At 45.2% G+C, this 18,986-nt stretch overlaps 1 protein-coding gene across 4 annotated transcripts in view; it reads right to left on the bottom strand.

Annotated features, from left to right (window-relative positions):
- RASSF3 (Ras association domain family member 3) overlaps window positions 1-18,786 on the bottom strand; it is a 72,462-nt gene extending 53,676 nt beyond the window's left edge. Inside the window, exon 1 of one of the 4 annotated variants that reach the window (XM_077913695.1) lies at window positions 18,603-18,786. In XM_077913695.1, coding sequence (XP_077769821.1) covers window positions 18,603-18,713 — 111 coding nt within the window. In that variant the 5' untranslated portion in view covers window positions 18,714-18,786. The remainder of the gene's footprint in view (window positions 1-18,602) is intronic. The other 3 variants (XM_077913699.1, XM_077913697.1, XM_077913696.1) reach the window with 3 other exon arrangements.
- Between the last annotated feature and the right edge of the window lie 200 nt (window positions 18,787-18,986).

Below are 18,986 nucleotides of genomic sequence, written 5' to 3'. Positions count from 1 at the left end.
CATTCCACCCAGTACATACCTTTAGAGTTACAGTGAGTCTTCCTAAATTATCAGAAATCCCTCAAGTATTTAAAAGTCCAATTTTAGGGGTCCTTGGGTGGCTCAGCGGTTTAGTGCCTGCCTTCGGCCCAGCATGATCCTGGAGACCCGGGACCGAGTCCCACGTTGGGCTCCCTGCATGGAGCCTGCTCCTCCCTCTGCCTCTCTCTCCCTCTCTCTCTCTCATGAATGAATAAATAAAATCTTTTTAAAAAATAAAAAAAATAAGGGGATCCCTGGGTGGCTCAGCGGTTTAGCCCCTGCCGTTGGCCCAGGGAGTCCCACATCGGGCTCCCTGCATGGAGCCTGCTTCTCCCTCTGCCTGTGTCTCTGCCTCTCTCTATCATGAATAAATAAATAAAATCTTTAAAAAAATAAAAAAATAAAAGTCCAATGTTAAAAGAATATCTTTCCCTATAGGGTCTTGCTGAAGTATCTCCTAAAGTCTGTATGAAATTAGAAACAGATGAATGTTCTAAATGAATTGCTCAGATTAAAAATAACTCTTCTCAGTAAAGACAATAATGAATCCAGTTAACCATCCCACTCACACATCATTCCATACGGCCTCTCTAAAGCAAAGACCCCTAACCCTCAGGAGTTTTCATTCTTGTCAGGAAGGTGATACTTCAAGATTACCTGTAGCAATCAGAGGACAAGACACTGTAGGAAAGAAATGAGCCTTGAACTGGCCATCCATGGATCGGTGAATGGAGAGGCTGAGCGAGGCACTCTATACAGGGTGCGGGCAAGGGGACAGAAGCCTCTGGAAGCCTCACATTTGGATGTATTGTATTAGACAATAGACTCTGATGTTTTTTTGTTTCGTTTTTTAAAGATTTTATTTATTTATGAGAGAGAGAGAGAGAGAGAGAGAGAGAGAGAGATGCAGAGACACAGGCAGAGGGAGAAGCAGGCTCCATGCAGGAGACCTGATGTGGGACTCGATCCCGGGTCTCCAGGACCAGGCCCTGGGCTGAAGGCGGTGCTAAACCGCTGAGCCACCCCCGGGCTGCCCAACTCTGATGTTTTGTAATAGAATTTAACTTGCTAAAAGAAATCTGGAACATTTACCTAGCAACAGTAATGCAGACCAACTGGAATAAAAGAGACACTGGAAACAAAAGACAAAATTTAATCTTCCAAAGGAAATGAATATACTTCCTCACCCCCAAGTAGGAATGCACACCTGCCCACAAGCACTCATTCTTCAGGAAACTGCCCCCACTGCCCTAGCATTCTCCCTCAGAACAGGACTCTCACAAATTCATCCTGTCCTATTTTGAGGAATGTGGCATTGCTGGTGGGCTTTCTTAAATAGTTCTTGACACTGTTTAAAGCTCCTGCAATCTAGAAGTTCAGAACATTTAAGTGTTCCCTTTGGCTTACATGAAACCCATTCTTGGCTGGCACTATACAGGGACGGATTTGATAAACCAGCCAGGACTCCCTTGATTTCTTTCCCAAGACATTTTCCCTCTTTAGGAAAAGAAATAATTCTGAGGATCCCTGGGTGGCTCAGCGGTTTAGCACCTGCCTTGGTTCAGCCAGGGGTGTGATCCTGGAGTCCAGGGATCGAGTCCCACGTCGGGCTACCTGCATGGAGCCTGCTTCTCCCTCTGCCTGTGTCTTTGGCTCTCTCTGTGCCTCTCATGAATAAATAAATAAAATCTTAAAAAATATTTTATCTTGAGGCGCCTGGGTGGCTCAGTCGGTTAAGCATCTGTTTTTAGCTCAGGTCATGATCCCAGGGTCCTGGGATTGAGCCCCAAGTAGGGCAGACCCCCTACAAAGTGGGGAGTCAGCTGCTCCCTCTCCCTCTAACCATCCAGGCTGCTCATACTCTTGTTCACTCGCTCTCAAATGAATAAAAATACTCCTTTAAAAAAAAAAATTCTACATATTCCACTCATTTCTCAAACACCCATGACTAACCAATTCACTTAAGTTCAACCCCACCCAACCAGATATGACCTAATGCAGCCGTTTCCAAACTCATTCATTTGGCATCTCAATACATTTCATGGAATCCCTTTCAAGACTTTTATCCCTTTTAAGACTTACTTTTCCTCCAATCAGGAATTCAGCTCTAGAATCTATTAACCATTAACTTCCAGAGTTACTTCCTTTGGAACAAAGTACAAGCCTAGGACCCAGGTCTCCCCATCCCCAGCCCAGCGTATTTTCCATTTCACCTAAATGGCTCACTTTCACATGACACAGAATTTATTACCATTGGTTTATGATTATATCCCCTGAAATAAACATGTTCCATTGCCTTCACCCAACTTCTTTTTCTTGATTAGGATTCTGATACACATCTGATCAAATGAAAACTAGGTGATCAATTAACGACGACAGGGCACCTGGCTGGCTCAGGGGAGCATGTGACTCTTGGATCTCTGGGCCCTGAGTCAGAGCCCCACATCAGACATGGAACCTACTTTAAAACAAACAACCAGGAGTGCCTGGCTGGCTCAGTTGGCGGAGCATGTGACTCTGGAGCATGGGGAGTTGTGAATTCGAGTCCCACAGTGGGTGCAGAAATTACTTAAAAATAAAAACTTAAAAAAAAAAAAAAATCAAATGGGGCCCCTCCCTGGGTGGCTCAGGTCATGATCCTGCAGCCCCAAGATCAAAGAGACTGAGCCCACACCAGACTCCCTGCTTAGTCTGCTTCTCCCTCTCCCTCTCCCTCTGCCCTGCTCATTCTAATGAAATCTTTTAAAAAACTAATTTTTTTTTTTTTACAGAACAACAGACCTCACTCTATGCCCTGTGACAAGTACCACTCTACAATGAACGTATAGTGGTGAACAAGAGAGACACGTCTGCACTTGTGAAGCTCACAGGATAACAGGAAGGCTTAAGGACCACATTTACTTGAAGCCCCCAACGCATTTGTTCCATAATGAGCTAGAAAATCATCCTTCTCCAAAGCATCAGAGTGCTTCATAAACACCATTCATAAGGTAACTTAAACTTGCTGCTTAGATGTAAAATGTTCAGGTCCCCAAATACAAATCACTACCTCGCAACTAAAAATAGACCTATGTGAATGAGCCAGGGGAATACATTCATTTTTCAGTAACTATCAAGTGTCATCTCCAATACCATAGGTTGAGAATTTATAAGACAATATATATTAAGAAAACAATTTTATAGTACTCTCTAAACACACTGGTGATGTAGTCATATTTGCAATTATAATCTAGGAATATTTCCACACACATTATTTTACTTAACTCCTCTAGAATAACTGTTTTAAAGATTAACAAGCTGATACTCAAGGAACCTGTCCAAAGCTCCCAGATCTGGCAAATGACAGATTCGAATCCAAGATGATTTCCCAATCCACACTATCTTAGTAAAAGCTCCTGCCAAATTGTTTTTAACTAATAATGCAGGGGAAGACTATTAGAAGCCATAGTTAACATTTATTGAGCATGCACTCACATATGGGATTAAAGTCCCAAGTTTTTTATACGAGTGAGGATATTTACATAAAGTATATCAGTAAAATTTACAGTTCAGCTAATTTACAATTCAAGCGATTAAAAATACAGCAGCGGGGATCCCTGGGTGGCGCAGCAGTTTAGCGCCTGCCTTTGGCCCAGGGCGCGATCCTGGAGACCCGGGATCGAATCCCACGTCAGGCTCCCGGTGCATGGAGCCTGCTTCTCCCTCTGCCTGTGTCTCTGCCTCTCTCCCTCTGTGTGTGACTATCATAAATAAATAAATAAATAATTAAAAAAAAAAAATACAGCAGCGTTCAGAATATAAAGCCAGTTTTAGACAATCAATTTATTGTAAGAAACACAACCAAAAGGAAGGGGAGACTGGGGACAGAGAGGGAACAGCAAACCCCAAGAGGCTCACGTGGTCCGAAGGAAGAGGTTTCCCACCAGATTCCAACACTCATGCCAGTTTTATAGAGCATACATGATCTCTGAAGAGTTGGCCAAACAGATCACATGACAATGCCTGTGCTCACACTGTACAGAAGTGGGCTTGTTTCCAAATTGTGGCCTTGGCAGCAGTGCTGACACGGGGTCCGGGTGGGGGGTACTGGGGCGCTGGGACCCCAGCCACTGCAGTGGACAGCCAGACAGCCCTCCCTCGCAGTGAGTGACACAGTTCACACGCATTACCTCATTTGATCTGATCTCATCAAAACCAGAAACAAAACAGTGACTAAGTCCCTAAACAATGAGCACAGGGCGATTTACACTTTCTGGAGGAAAAAGGAAAAGCCCCCAGGAAGAAGCAAAATTGTCACCAGGCCAAGCCAGCAGCCAGTCCTGCAGGCAGGTAAGAGGGGAGAACAGAGGAAGTTCAAAGAAAAAGAAAAAGAAAAAAAGAAAAAGAAAAAGAAAAAAAAAAAAAAACCAACAATTTGGACACCTGGGTGGTTCAGTGGTTGAGCATCTGCCTTCTGCTCAGGTCATGATCCCGGGGTTCCTAGGATCCAGCCCACATTAGGCTCCAAGCTCAGCGGGGAGCCTACTTCTCTCTCTGACTCTCCCTCTCACTCTCTCAAATAAAATCTTATTTTTAAAAAATTAAAAAATAAGAGACGCCTGAGTGGCTCAGTTGGTTGAGCGGCTGCCTTTGGCTCAGGGCGTGGTCCTGAGGTCCCAGGATCAAATCCCCCATCAGGCTCCCCTTAAGGAGCCTACTTCTCCCTCTGCCTGTGTCTCTCCCTCTCTCTCTCTCTGTGTCTCTAATGAATAAATAAATAAAATATTTTTAAAAAAATAAAAATCTAAGGGCAGCCCCGGTGGCGCAGCAGCTTAATGCCGCCTGCAGCCCGGGGTCTGATCCTGGAGACCCAGGATCGAGTCCCACGTCGGGCTCCCTGCATGGAGCCTGCTTCTCTTTCTGCCTCTTTCTATGAATAAATAAATAAAATATTTTAAAAATAAAAATAAAAATTTAAAAACAGCAAACACTTCACTAGTTTCTTAACCTGTACATAAACTCTTTTAAGTAAAAGGGCAGCACTTGCACAGGCCGGATCATCCTCTTCCTGCTGGGCTGGCCTGCTTTAAGGGGAAAAAGAAGTTGGTTAAGATGTTGATAGGTGGCCTCAGGCTTGGTCAGGAGACAACTACCCCTTTACTAGAAAACAAAGGAACTACAGAGAGAATCAAAGCGGCTTTTAAAAAAGGGGGGGGCGGGGGATGCAGCCTCCAGGAATGAAGCTTCTTCCTGAAGAGGACACTGTGGTCAATAAAACCAGAGACACACCTAACTTCGCGCTACCGGTCATTCTTTGGCTTCACATCTCCCATCCATGGTCATTCAGTTCTCCACTCAGCTCAAAACTCAAATGAAGTCTGTGACCACATAGGAAAGAACCTTTTAAAAATAAATAGCTAATTTTTTTTTTAATTTGCTAATATTTATCACAGATTATGTGCCAGGCATTGCTGGACTTGCCCAGAACACCAGCCTGCCCGGATTTAAACCCAGGCTGCCTTACACAGCTGCTTGTCATCAATCAAGAACACACCCCCTTGTAGCCCGTAACAAAATCCAGTTCCCCTTTTTGTTTTCAATAGGCCTCGCCTCAAAAGACCAAGATCCACTGTTAATTAAAATGCTACAGAACCACCTCCAGGGAAAATGAATTTTAAGTTGATTTGCTGATACTGGCGCTATGTTTGCCTTTTTGAAAGGTACTACTTTGCCCTACATGACCTACCTCCACTCCTCTGCACCAAATAGCAGGGATAATTATGCTTTGAGTACAGTTCCTAGAACACATTTCCCCTGCCAGACAGAGACCAACAGGACAGCCAAGGATCAAACCCCATCGGAGCGCAGCAGCAGCAGCAGCCCCACCACCACACTCCCTCCAAAGGCCTGCACCACGGGGCCAATGCTGGTCATTAGAGAAAGCAATTTTCAAACTTCAGAAAGATCTGAAAGGGCAGTAACTTGCCCCCAAAGGAAAACTGGCAAGAAAAAGCTATCCACAAGCCTGTTTAAACAAACAGAAACAGACCTTAAATGGACAAAAATATCACTGTTGCTTTAAACCACCTACATAATATGTACATTTTCCCATAGCTGGGAAGTCACTGACTAGTCAAGGATCCCTGAATTCACCTCTGCAATGCCATTAAAACCTGAAATCTGAAGGTCTAAACCAATAAAACTGTAATTGGTTTAATTTCTCCTCTCCAAATTCTGAGATTAGAATCCAAATAGGGGATCCCCGGGTGGCTCAGTGGTTGAGCATCTGCATGTGGCCCAGGGCATGACCCCGGGGGTCTGGGGATCAAGTTCCACATCGGCCCCCTGCATGGAGCCTGCTTCTCCCCCTGCCTGTGTCTCTTCCTCTCTGTGTGTCTCTCATGAATAAATAAAATCTTAAAAAAAAAAAATTAGAATTCAAATAAACCAACTGCATTTTAATTCCCTTCCTTGGAAAGCTCCATCAACTGTAAAATACCGTGGAATGCTAAACTTCATTTTTAGTATTGGTATTTGTTTCCTCCTATGAAATGCATACAGCTATTCTGTTTTCTATTTTCATACAACTTTTTTGGGTTTTGGTTTGCTGCTTGAGAACTGTGATCAGATACACATAAATTTCTAGGACTTCACTGGCAAAATATCAAAAAATATTCCTTGAAACAAAAATGTATAAGAAATTTGAGTGTATTTGTTTGAGTTGCCTACAAATATGAGGACTGGGGCCCCTGGGTGGCTCTCAGTGGGTTAAGCATCTACCTTTGGCTCAGGTCATGATCTCGGGGTCCTGGGATGGAGCCCCCTCCCTATGGGCTCCCTGCTCAGTGAGGAGCCTGCTTTACCCTTTGCTCCCCACCCCCCACTGCTTGTGGTGTCTTAAATAAATAAATCTAAATCTTTAAAACAAAAAAAAGAATATGAGGATTAAGGATGGCTCATAATCTAAAGTCAGAAATAATGCTTTACATCTCTTTAAAAGATTAATTTAATTAAAATATTCTGAACAAGGGGCATCTGGGTGGCTCAGTCCATTAAGTGGTTACTGGCTGCCTTAGGCTCAGGTAGTGATCCAGGGTCCTGGAGTGGAGCCACAGTCCTCAGCAGGGAGTCTGCTCCTCTCCCCTTCCCTCCCTCTCAAAAAAATAAATAAAAATTTAAAAAAATAAAATATTAACAAGAGAAAAAATTAAATGAGGGCAAACCAGGAGTTAATCAGATTATAAAAGATTAAACAAAAAATTTTCAACACAGGCAAGGCTTAAAGTAGACAGCAATGCCAGATTCCATCTAATTGCAAGGTTTCAACAAAAGACAGTAAGCTTGTAAGTAAACAGTATAAAAATCCTCTTTGTAGGTGGAGTTTTTAGTTTGTCCTACAACCCTTTTTTCAATACCTAGTCTGTTTATAAAACAGGTTCCTCTGAATTCTATCGGGTGGCTGGAAAACTGGCACTAAATTTACTGAAATTCAAAGATAAGCAGGCATGTTCCGGCACTTTTTTTTTTTTTTTTTTTTTTAACATGGTTAGTAACAAAACACATCATCCAGCTCCCACCCTCTGTATTCCACGGTGTATTCTTAGGACACTGATGCTTTCTTAGTAATGCCTTTCCTGTGTCATAATTACAGGAGTAAGGCAAGTTTTCTTTGCTCCAAGTTTCAGTGATGTCAGCCTGAGACACACTCTAAAGTATTTCAAAATGCCAGAATATGTAATGTCCCTTTGGAACAAACAGGGCAAGTCAAAAATAACCTGAAGTTTAGCTGACCGCAAAAAAAGGAGAACCAGCTACCCAGCTAAATATGCACAGGGCTCAAGAACTGTGTTCTCTGGAGACTTCCTGCCCACCTCGAGTGGTCAAAGGCCATGAACAATGCTCAGAGCAAGAGGAAGAGCCACTCAGAAGTACAGAAAGACATTAAATTTACTGTTAAAGGAATACAAATTAAATAAAAATAAGGTGCCTTTACAAAATTTTTCCTCTATGTTTTAAGTATACTGTAGGCCCACTGTGAGGCTTGAACTCATGAACCAAGAGTGGCATGCTCTCTGGACTGAGCCGGCCAGGCGCCCCAGCGTTCCCTCTATTTTAATGACTATACTCAGTGGAGCTAAGGGCACAACAAAACTAGTTATGCTGCCTTCAGCAGGACGTGATCCCGGAGACCCAGGATTGTGTCCCACGTCGGGCTCCCTGCCTGGAGCCTGCTTCTCCCTCGAGCCTGCTTCTCCCTCTGCCTCTCTCTCTCTCTCTCTCTGTCATGAATAAATAAATAAAATCTTAAAAAAAAATCTTTAAAAAAAATGGCCATGCCATCACTGCCAAGCAAAATTCCATTTTGTACATCTATCCTGAAAAGCTAAAATTTCAGGAAAGGATGGAAAAGGTTTCTCGTTCATAATGTTCACCAAATTGTTATGTATAGGAGCAACAAAAAAAAAACAAAAACAAACAACAAAAAAAAACCAGCAACATTTCAGTTTTCCAATATTTGGAAAATAATGCCCGTTTGATAAAATACAAGGCAGGCATGAAAAGGATAGCTGTGCTAGCTGAAATCATTCAGCAAGAGCTCATAATTTTTTTTAAAGATTTCACTTATTTATTCATGAGAGACACAGAGAGAGAGAGAGAGAGAGGCAGAGACACAGGCAGTGGGAAAAGCAGGCTCCACACAGGGAGCCCAACGTGGGGACTTGATCCCAGAACCCCAGGATCATGCCCTTAGCTGAAGGGTGACACTCAACCGCTGAGCCACCCAGGCGTCCCAAGAGCTCATAATTCTAAGTTTAAATAGCAAGATTCAAATTTGCTGGGGCTGAATTTCTTAAAAAACTAAAAATATAATTACCATATGATTCAGCAATGCCACCTGTGGGTTTATACCTGGAAGAGCTGAAAGCAGGGTCTTTAAGAGTTACCTGCATACCCATGTTCATCGCAGCTTTATTCACAACAGCCAGGAGGTGGACGCACCCAAATATCTGCTGACTGATGAATGGATGAGCAAAATGTGGCATATACACGCATACAGTGGAATATTCTACTCAGGGAAGTATCTATCACATGCTACAGCATGAACCTTAAGGATCTTGCACTAAGTGAAGTAGCCGGTCACAAAAAGATCAATACACTGTATGATTTCCCTTATATGAGAGATCTAGAATAATCATAAGCATAGAAACAGAAAACAAAATGCTGATTTCCAAGAGTATTTGCAGGGGAGGGGATCCCAGTTTACTGGAGACAGTTTCAGTTTCCAAGATGAAAAAGTTCTGGCAATTGGAGACATAACAATGTAAAGGTACTTAACACTACTGAACGCTTAAAATTGTCAACAAAAACTGTTTAATGACAAATTTTAGGTTAGGTGTATTTTAACACAATTTTTCAAATGGGATTTAAAAACTCAGTATGATTATATGCACATAAAAAGACAAGAGAGGGGCACCTGGCTGGCTCCATCTATATAGCATGCGACTCCTTATCTTGGGGTCGTGAGTGTAAGCCCCACATTGGGTGTAGAAATTACTCTAAAAAATAGACAAATAGGGCAGCCCTGGTGGCTCAGTGGTTTAGCGCCTGCCTTCAGCCCAGGGCGTGATCCTGGGGACCCGGGACTGAGTCCCACGTCAGGCTCCCTGCATGGAGCCTGCTTCTCCCTCTGCCTGTGTCTCTGCCTCTCTCTGTGTCTCTCATGAGTAAATAAATAGAATCTTAAAAAAAAAAGACAAATGAAAAAACTAGGAAACAATTCTACAAAATAGTATTTGGAATAGGACAGTAAGATATTGGACCATTTTCCTCAAAATTATATGATGCAATTTTTATAGTACTCTTATTATCAAAAAAACAAGCATACTGCTCTAGGGACCCATAAAATCTTAACACATTTCCAGCAAAAATGACATGCTTATGAAAAATTATTTTTAAAAAAGAATTTTATTTATTCATGAGAGACAAAGAGAGAGAGAGGCAGAGACACAGGCAGAGGGAGAAGCAGGCTCCATGCAGGGAGCCCGACGTGGGACAGGATCCCCAGACCCCGGGTTCACGTCCTGGGCCAAAGGCAGATGCTCAACTGCTGAGCCACCGAGTGTCCCATTTTTCCTTGTTTTGGCATATACAAAACAAAGATGGGAGCCAAATTTTGGACTAAGATCTTGTTCTTTACATGGATGAGAAATGACCTATACAGACTACGAGAGAGAGAGAGAGAGAGAGAGAGAGAGAGAGAGAGAGAGAGAGAATATGAGCAATGGGAGGGGCAGAGGCAGAAGCAAACTCCCTGCTGAGCAGGGACTCAATCCCAGCACCTGGGATCATGACCTGAGCTGAAGGCAGACACTTACCTGACTGAGCCATCCAGTGCCCCTAAATCTTTTTTAAAGATTTAATTTTTAGTAACCTCTACACCTAACATGGGGCTCAAACTTACAACCCCAAGGATCAAGAGTCACATGCTCCACTGACATAGCCCACCAGGTGCCCCGAGACTTACAAAGTAAACAGCAGGTTTCTGTTTTGTTCACCAAAACCCCAGCACCAGCCTAGCATATTGAGAATATACCATATACATGGAAATGAATTTAGAAAAACCACCTTCGCGATTTTAACACACACTTTGCCTAACCCACATTAATTTCATGAAAAACACCTTGCTGATTGCTTTCTCAACCTCTCAAACCCAGATCTTCTCAATCTATCCTTCTAGTCTCCAATTCCCAAATTCATCTTTCCTCCTCTAATTATCTCACTGTTCAGCATCTGGGAAAAGAACTGAGCGCTGCAATATATAATTAGTAAATTATTCTTAGCTCACTGAATCATGTAGCAGCAGTTAGCAATTACAGTCCATAAAATGTGGATCACTCTTGCTGTTTTAATATTCTATGAAGTAATGACCCCCACCCTCCGTAAACTCAAGGCAGAGTTGCAGTCTGAAATACCATTAGGACAGTTTTATCCTATCAGCTCATGTATCAGAAAAAAGGGAACTTCCCCACGCACAGGTTTCACAACCTCAAAATGCTGGTACGCATGACCCAAGATAGGGTGAAAAACTATTCCCAACAGTAAAGGGCAAGTTCCCCTTCATGCAGAGAAATCTTCCCAGAGTGCAAACCCATCTGCAGCCACTGGAGGATGGAGATCGAAACCCCTGGCAAGAATTAGCTGCTCCGCTTTAGCAAAAAGCACTGTCCAGCAGAAAACAGAAAGTGGGCCACAGAGATAAAGTTTAAATTTTCCAGTAGCCATGTTAAAAAACAAACAGGTAAAAATTAATTTTATTTAACTCAGAATATCCCAAATATTACTTCAACACGTAAGCAATATTATGATTTTTCTTTTAAGATTTTATCTATTTGCAGAGACAGAGAGAACACAAGCAGGGGTAGTGGCAGACAGGTGGAGAGAGAGAAGCAGGATCCACCCCGCTTCCCCCCGCCTCACCCGCAGCAGAGCGGGGAGCCTGATTCCAGGGCCCTCACTGTGATATATTTATATTCTTTTTCTTTCTCTTGGAAATCCAGTGTAGTTCATACTTACAGCACCTCTCAATTCGGGCAGCCACATTTTAAGTGCTCAACAGCCGCAGGAGGCCAGTTACTACCATACTGGACAGTCCAGTTTTGGAATGATGGTCACTTCTAGGGCTGCGCGAGCGGCGCAGTTAAGCATCCTACTCTTGCTTTCAGCTCAGGTCATGATTTCATGGGTCCTGAGATCCAGCCGCATTCTCAGCAGGGAGTCTGCTTGAAGATCCTCTCCCCTACCCCTCACCCACTTGCACATGGGCTCTCACACACCGCTCTCTAAAATAAATAAATAAATCTAGAATGGTGGGCTCTTCTATTCCTAATATTTTTACACGCTATCACATGTCAATCATTTTTTATGAGCTCAGGCATCTTTCCTACTGCATATCTGGCCCTCTCCATTAAAAAAAAAAAAAAAAAATTACCAAGTAACCAAAAACCATTTGACTAGCCACTGATAGCCAAACCGGAAGTATTAAGAAAAACCTGGAAAACAAACCTCATTTGAAAAAGTTTGGTAAACCCTGGTTAGTGGTATTCATATTAACTCTCTTTAATGCACTTCATATCCTCATGGATGACGAGGTTTCTGTTGGAACACAATCATCTATAGTTTCTGGACAGTTGTCAACAGGAAAATGTGACTTGTTTTACAGGGATACACTTCTCAGTAAACCTTTCCATCTAAACAGATGTACAGCTTTACCACATTTTACACAATAGAGGTGTTCCCTGAAAAACTGTCAACAGCAAGAGTTTCCTTTGCACTAAAGGAGCAGCTCTGTGGGGAAAAAAAGGAGATATTCTATTTGCTAGCTTTTTAAAAATATTACTAAATTGGGGGCACCTGGCTGGCTCAGTCGGTGGAGCATGCGACTCTTGATCTCAGGATTTTGAGTTCGAGGGGATCCCTGGGTGGCTCAGCAGTTTAGCTCCTGCCTTTGGCCAGGGGCACGGTCCTGGGGACCTGGGATCGAGTCCTACATCGGGCTCCCTGCGTGGAGCCTGCTTCTCCCCCTGCCTGTGTCTCTGCCCCAACTCTCTCTCTGTGTGTCTCTCGATGATTTGGGATGAATAAATAAAATATTAAAAAAAAAAAAAAAAGGATTTTGAATTCGAGCCCCACATTGGGTGTAGTATAGTTGGGTATAGTATACTACAGTATAGTATTTTTTATTACTTAAAAATAAAATCTTAAAAAAAAATAAAACAAAGTAGGCATCCCTCCCCTCCTAAAACCCTCTGTTCTTGGGGCACCCGGGTGGCTCAGTAGGTTAAATGCCTGCCTTCAGCTCAGGTCCTGATCTCAAGGTCCCAGGATCCAGTCTGCCTCTTCCTCTCTCTCTGCTACCTCCTTCCCCCACCCCCGACTTATGTGCTCGCTCTCTCAAATAAATAAAAATCTTTAAAAATAAATAAAATCTTAAAAAATAAATTGCACTTTCCCTCCATAGCAAAAATGTTTGTAAAATAAATTCAATAAATTATTGAATGAATGATAGGCTTTCTTAAAATAAGGGGGAAAATATATGAAGTGCATTTTGCCTAAATTAATAACATTTATTAACAATAGCATCTGTTTTTTTTTAAAGGACTACTAATGTGTAAGATACTGTGGAAGCTATGGTCTAGTTGGGAGAGAGGGAAAAATTGTGTACATTTGTGTATAAAGGAAAACTCATGGTACCAAGTACTGTGACTTCCAACCAAAATCAGCAGGCTTTCATTCCTTCAGGCACCTACCTCGATGCTTACATCGAGCATTTCTTTTATGAGCTCAGTGAATATGGCAGTCTCTGTCCCCATTGAACCAAACATATTATAATTTTTACTATGAAAAGAGAGAGCAGGAGCTCCTGGGTGGCTCAGTGGTTGAGCATCTGCCTTGGGCCCAGAGCATGATCCCAGGGTTTTGGGATCAAGTCCCACCCCACAGGGAGCCTGCTTCTCCCTCTGCCTGTGTCTCTGCCAATCTCTCAATGTCACTCGTAAATAAATAAAATCTTTAAAAACAAAAACCAGGGACTTTATCACCAAAAGACAGCTACCTATGTGGGCGGCTGGGGGTAGGCAAGAGCTGGTGCGCAGGGCTGAGTTGGGGACCACGCCACAGTACAAAGCACTCAGTCTGCCTCGGTTTTTTTCTCCCAGAAAATGAATGTTTACAAGTATGACATGCACTGTCTGCCAAAGGAAGTCTAAAAAGAATAAGCACATTATTGGATATTTTTAGCTTTTCTTTTCATAAATGTTTTGTGTCACTGCTTTCTAAATAATTCCAAATCTTGCAAGTTGGCCAGAAGAAGAAATGGGGTAGAGCATGTATTGTTCATAGAAGAAGGGACTAATTTTCTCTTGAAATTGAGTTAAAGGAATGTCTTTGTGAGTCCTGCGCAAACACAAAATTCCAGTGGATTAATATGTACCGTGTAAGAACAGAATTTATCAGACATGGAGATGAAATGGGCAGATCACTGGGCACCAAGCAAAAGGACTGGTGGGAATGTTTGTATTTGACAATATAGGGATTAAAAATTAGTGCAAGAGTTAGTACAGCCAAAAATCTTTGAGGTTGTAAACCATTATTCTTCTACACACACAAACCCACACCTGTGACTTATCACCAAAGCCTCTAATGGACACACGGAATAAAACAGTGCAACTCATTACTGTTGATTCTAGCAGAACCAAACAGCAAGTTAGAAAAATATTTAAATTATAAGGAGAGTAATCACAGGGCGAACTGGAGACCTGCTAAGTGAAGTCTCACAGGCCTGCCTTATTAAACAATTCTTCAGTATAACTTTGTTAGAAGTGTGAGTGGCTCAGAGACAATTTTAAGACTTCTTGACTATTCTGCTAAAGCAAAAAGTGTCTCATTTCCTTATTCCTATTAACTCATGGTGCCATTACTTAACTACCCAAGACTCAGGAAGAAAAGTGTTTACCATAGCTTTGGGGTAAGATTATGCCCCAATAGACGACATTAAATAATTTTGGCCCATTTCTACTCTTGGAAGTCTGAATGTGTAGAAAAGGAGAATTATGAGTTACAGAACCACCCACATTCTTGGTCCCGCATAAAACAGCAGCAGTGAATTCACAAGCGTGAATTATGGACACTGTAATGAATATATATGCAAAAAAAAAAAGAATATATGTGCAGATTGGGGGGGTCAGCATTTTAAGGAACTCCTGAATTAGAAATGTCCATATTTGCAAAGAGAAAATCAAATTTTAAAATTTGGGGGTGGGGGGCTGCCTGGGTAGCTCAGTTGGTTAAGCGTCTGACTCCTTGATTTGGGCTCAGGGCTGGGAGATAGAGTCCCTGGGGGCCTCCCCTCTGGGCAAGGAGCCTGCTTAAGATTCTCTCTATCCCTCAGCCCCCCTCTGTTTGCACACACATCTGCACACATGGGCGCGCGTGCACACACACACACGTGTTTTCTCTCAAAAAAAAAAAAAAAAAAACACGTGGCTGAGAATTAAAAAGGAAAAGTGTGTGGGCCCTTTGGTGAATCACTTAACAAGGCCTCACCTTTCAGTAAGTTAATTTTCCAGGGGGTTCTTGGAAGAATCACAAGACAGGGTGCATCTGAAAACCTGTAATGTGCCAATTATTATCAAACCAGGAAAGCATGCATTCATACAACTAATAATCACTGAGCAGTCACTGTGTGTCTGGTACCAGTGGAGGCCCAAGGTACAGCAATAAACAGGACTTCCAAACTGCCACAAAAAGACCACCTCTCATTCCTGTTTATATCCTCCAGACAGGTTTTTAGGCCTTTTCCTTTTTTTTTTTTTTTTAAGAGGGTACCAACATAAGGGAGATAACAATAACATTTTCTTTATATTCATGATTTTTGTTTTTGTTGGAGACAAAAATTGGGCTAAATTCCTTTGCCTGGCAAGAGAAGAAAAGAAATTCCTCATCCCCCACCCCTTTTTTCTCTATCCTACATTTACCACAAACATCTTGCTTTCTCTGGATACTTTCAGAAGTCCTAGAAACTGAATTTTCCTGGCTTTTTTTTTTTTTTTTTTTTTTTTATTTATGATAGGCACACAGTGAGAGAGAGAGAGGCAGAGACACAGGCAGAGGGAAAAGCAGGCTCCATGCACCGGGAGCCCGATGTGGGATTCGATCCCGGGTCTCCAGGATCGCGCCCTGGGCCAAAGGCAGGCGCCAAACCGCTGCGCCACCCAGGGATCCCTTCCTGGCTTTTTCACCAGGTGGTAAGCACCCCCCAAAAAATTACTATGATCAATAATAGACCTTATGACATCTCCACCTCTCTAGAGAAAGGAGAGGGGATCCCTTGGGTGGCTCAGCAGTTTAGCGCCTGCCTTTGGCCCGGGGCGTGATCCTGGAGTCCCAGGATCGAGTCCCGTGTCAGGCTCCCTGCATGGAGACTGCTTCTGCCTCTCTCTCTCTATCGTGAATGCATAAATAAAATCTTTAAAAAAAAAAAAAAAAAAGAGAGAAAGGATAAATTTCACCTTATGCTGTCAGAAATGCTTATCTTATTCTTATAATCACCAGCATAATAAAATGAATAAGGCAGGGCACCTGGCTGGCTCATGATCTAAGGGTCACAAGTTCAAGCCCCACTGGGGGTAGAGATTACTTAAAATAATCATAAAAAGAAATAAAACAGGCATCTCTATTAGCTTAGGTAAGAGAAGTGTTCTATACTTAGAATGCCTGCTTTTAAATTTGCAAGTTTTATACTTCTTTAACTCACAAATCTTATCAAGAATTTAATGCGCTCATTCAGTCACTTTAACCAAAGAGCCCACAAAAATTCAGTTTCAAATACTTCTGCCACCTGGCAATTAAGTCCTGTAACTCAGTACTTTGCGTTATTATGTTAGGAGGGGTAATACACAGGCCATAAAGCTTTGGAATATACGGAACAAGCCCTTTAAGCCAAGAACTAGGTCTTGCTGTCCTGATTTTCACCACAATCCTTGAGAAAATATTATTACTGTTAGACCTATTCTAAAAGCTAAACAGGTAACATTATTTAATAAAGATGCTAGATTAGTGAGCAGAAACACTGTATATGTAAATGCAAAAAAAGAGATGTTTTTACTTTTCAAAGCACTACAACATTCTCACACAATTTTTTTTTTTTTATGGAACACCCCATACCTGGAGAATCTGAGAACTAGCAAGTTTTCTGGAGGAGAGCCACCTCTGGAATCCACTTCAAACTAGCACAACCACCTCGGTCAAGTTCTAGTCAAAAGGTGACAGTAGTGTAACCGGCAGGAGAAAATACAAAGGAGAGGAGAGGGGAAAAAAAAAAAAAAAAAAAAGGAGAGGAGAGCAAGACAGGGGAGGAGGCCAAGAAAGAAAAAGCCAAGTGAAAGACACACAAGGAAAAGCAATTCTTCCCTAACCAACAGACACGAAACAGTATTTCTGCCTTCTAAGCCTCAGAGCGAACTCACGCTGTTAAAAGACGCCCTACTGAAAAATCAAGAATCAGCTATGAACCGAATGTTTGCAGATCCTCCTTGTAAAATTCAAATGATGAAACCCTAAAAGCAAAAGGACTTGGAAGCGGCACCTTTGGGCAGAATAAAAGGCCACGAGGGTGGCCTCCCACGATGGGATCAGTGTTTTTTTTTTTGTTTGTTTGTTTTTTTAAATTTTCAGGCATTCTTTTTAAGATTTTGTTTTTTATTTATTCAAGAGAGACCCAGAGAAAGAGAGAGAGGCAGAGACACGGGCAGAGGGAGAAGCAGGCTCCCTAGAGGGAGCCCGACGTGGGACTCGATCCCTGGACTCCAGGATCAGGCCCTGGGCCAAAGGCAGGGGCTCGACCTCGGAGCCACCCGGGCGTCCCTATCGGCGTCCTTCTAAGAGGAAGAGGCTGGCCCTCTCCCCGCGGGCCAGCCCTTGCTTCACCGCCAGCAGCAGCCGCCTCCAAGCAGGAAGCCCAGGCAGGAAGGGGCCCTCGCCCAGACCCCAGCAGCCGGCCGGGCCCCCGGACCATCTGCAGCCGCCAGGGCCAGTGCTGCAGCCCCCGGGCCTGCGGCGGGTCACAGCGCCCGGCTACGGGCCCGCAGCCCTAACGTAGCGACCGCAGGGGGCGGCCCGGCGGCTCAGCGCCCCAGCGCCCCAGCGCCCCGGGACCAGGGCCACAGCACCCGCGCCCTGGGCCGCGCCCCCGCCTCGGCTTTGGGACTGAAGAGGGTGAAAAGACTAGCATTTCCGAATCCTAAAAAAAGAAACTTGACCTCAGAAAGCGGTTGGGGGGTGGCGGGCGGGGAATCCCGGGGTGGCTCAGCGGTTGAGCGTCTGCCCCCGGCCCAGGGCAGGATCCTGGGGTCCCGGCATCGAGTCCCACGCCGGGCTCCCTGCAGGGGGCCTGCTTCTCTCTTTCTGCGAATCTCATGAATGAATAAATAAAAAGAAATCTTTAAAAAAAAAAACTTTCTGAAGTCTCCCAATTTGGGAACGCCCGGGGGGCTCAGCGGTTGAGCGTCTGCCCCCGGCCCAGGGCGTGACCCTGCAGACGCGGGATGGAGTCCCCCGCCGGGCTCCGTGCAGGGGCCTGCTTCTCTCTCTCGGTGTCTCTCATGAGTAAATAAATAAAATATTTTTTTAAAAAGCAAGAGAGCGGCTAGGGTTCAAAGGAGTGGCGAGGAAGCCCCGGCGCTACTCCGCCCCGCGGCCCCAGGCCCCCGCTCCGGTCCCGGGAGCACGTCCGCGGGCAGGGCTGGGGCGCGCGTGGGGGCGCCCGGGGGAGGCTCCGGGCCCGGCGGGGCCGCCGCCGCCAGCCTCCCGCCCCGGCCCCTCCGAGCCGCGCTGCCTCCAAAAAAGGAAGACGCCGGCCTCGCGCCGCGCTCCCGCCGCCGGTGGCCCCCGGCCCGGCCCCGGCCCCCCACGTGCGCGGCCTCCGGGCGCGACCCCGGGCCCCCGGCGGCCGCCCCCGTCCCCGCCCCGCCCCGCCGCGCCCTGCCCTGCCCGCGGCAGCCCCGGCGGCCCCCGGGAGCGCGGTCCCCGCCGCGCGGGCCACTCACTTGCTGGCCGGCGCGGGGCTTGCCCTGGGGCGCCCTGCGGAAGAAGGAGGTCCTGGCGGTGAAGAAGAAGTCCTCGGCGTCCTCCTCCAGGCTGCTGTAGCCGCTGCTCATGCTGCTGCCGCCGCCGCGCGCCGCCCGCCGCCCCGGGGCGCAGGCGGCCAAGGCAGGGGGTGCCGCGCCCGCCCGCCCGCCGCCACCCCCGGGCCGCCGTCCCGCTGCAGCTGCGGCCGCCGCTCACTCCGCCGCCTCCGCCCCGGCCCCCGCCCCCGCCCCCGCCCCCGCCCCGGCACCGGCCCTGGCCACCCGCCCCGGCCCCGCCCCGGGGCCCGCCCCCGCCGCTGCGCCCCTCCCCTCCGCGGGGGCCCCTCCCCCGGGGGCGCGCCT

The sequence above is a fragment of the Canis aureus genome, chromosome 11, assembly GCF_053574225.1.
Source record: "Canis aureus isolate CA01 chromosome 11, VMU_Caureus_v.1.0, whole genome shotgun sequence".
In the NCBI taxonomy this organism is placed as follows: Eukaryota; Metazoa; Chordata; class Mammalia; order Carnivora; family Canidae; genus Canis; species Canis aureus.
The sequence above is the reverse complement of the archived record's forward strand: the minus strand, read 5'-3'. Positions and strand labels throughout refer to the sequence as shown.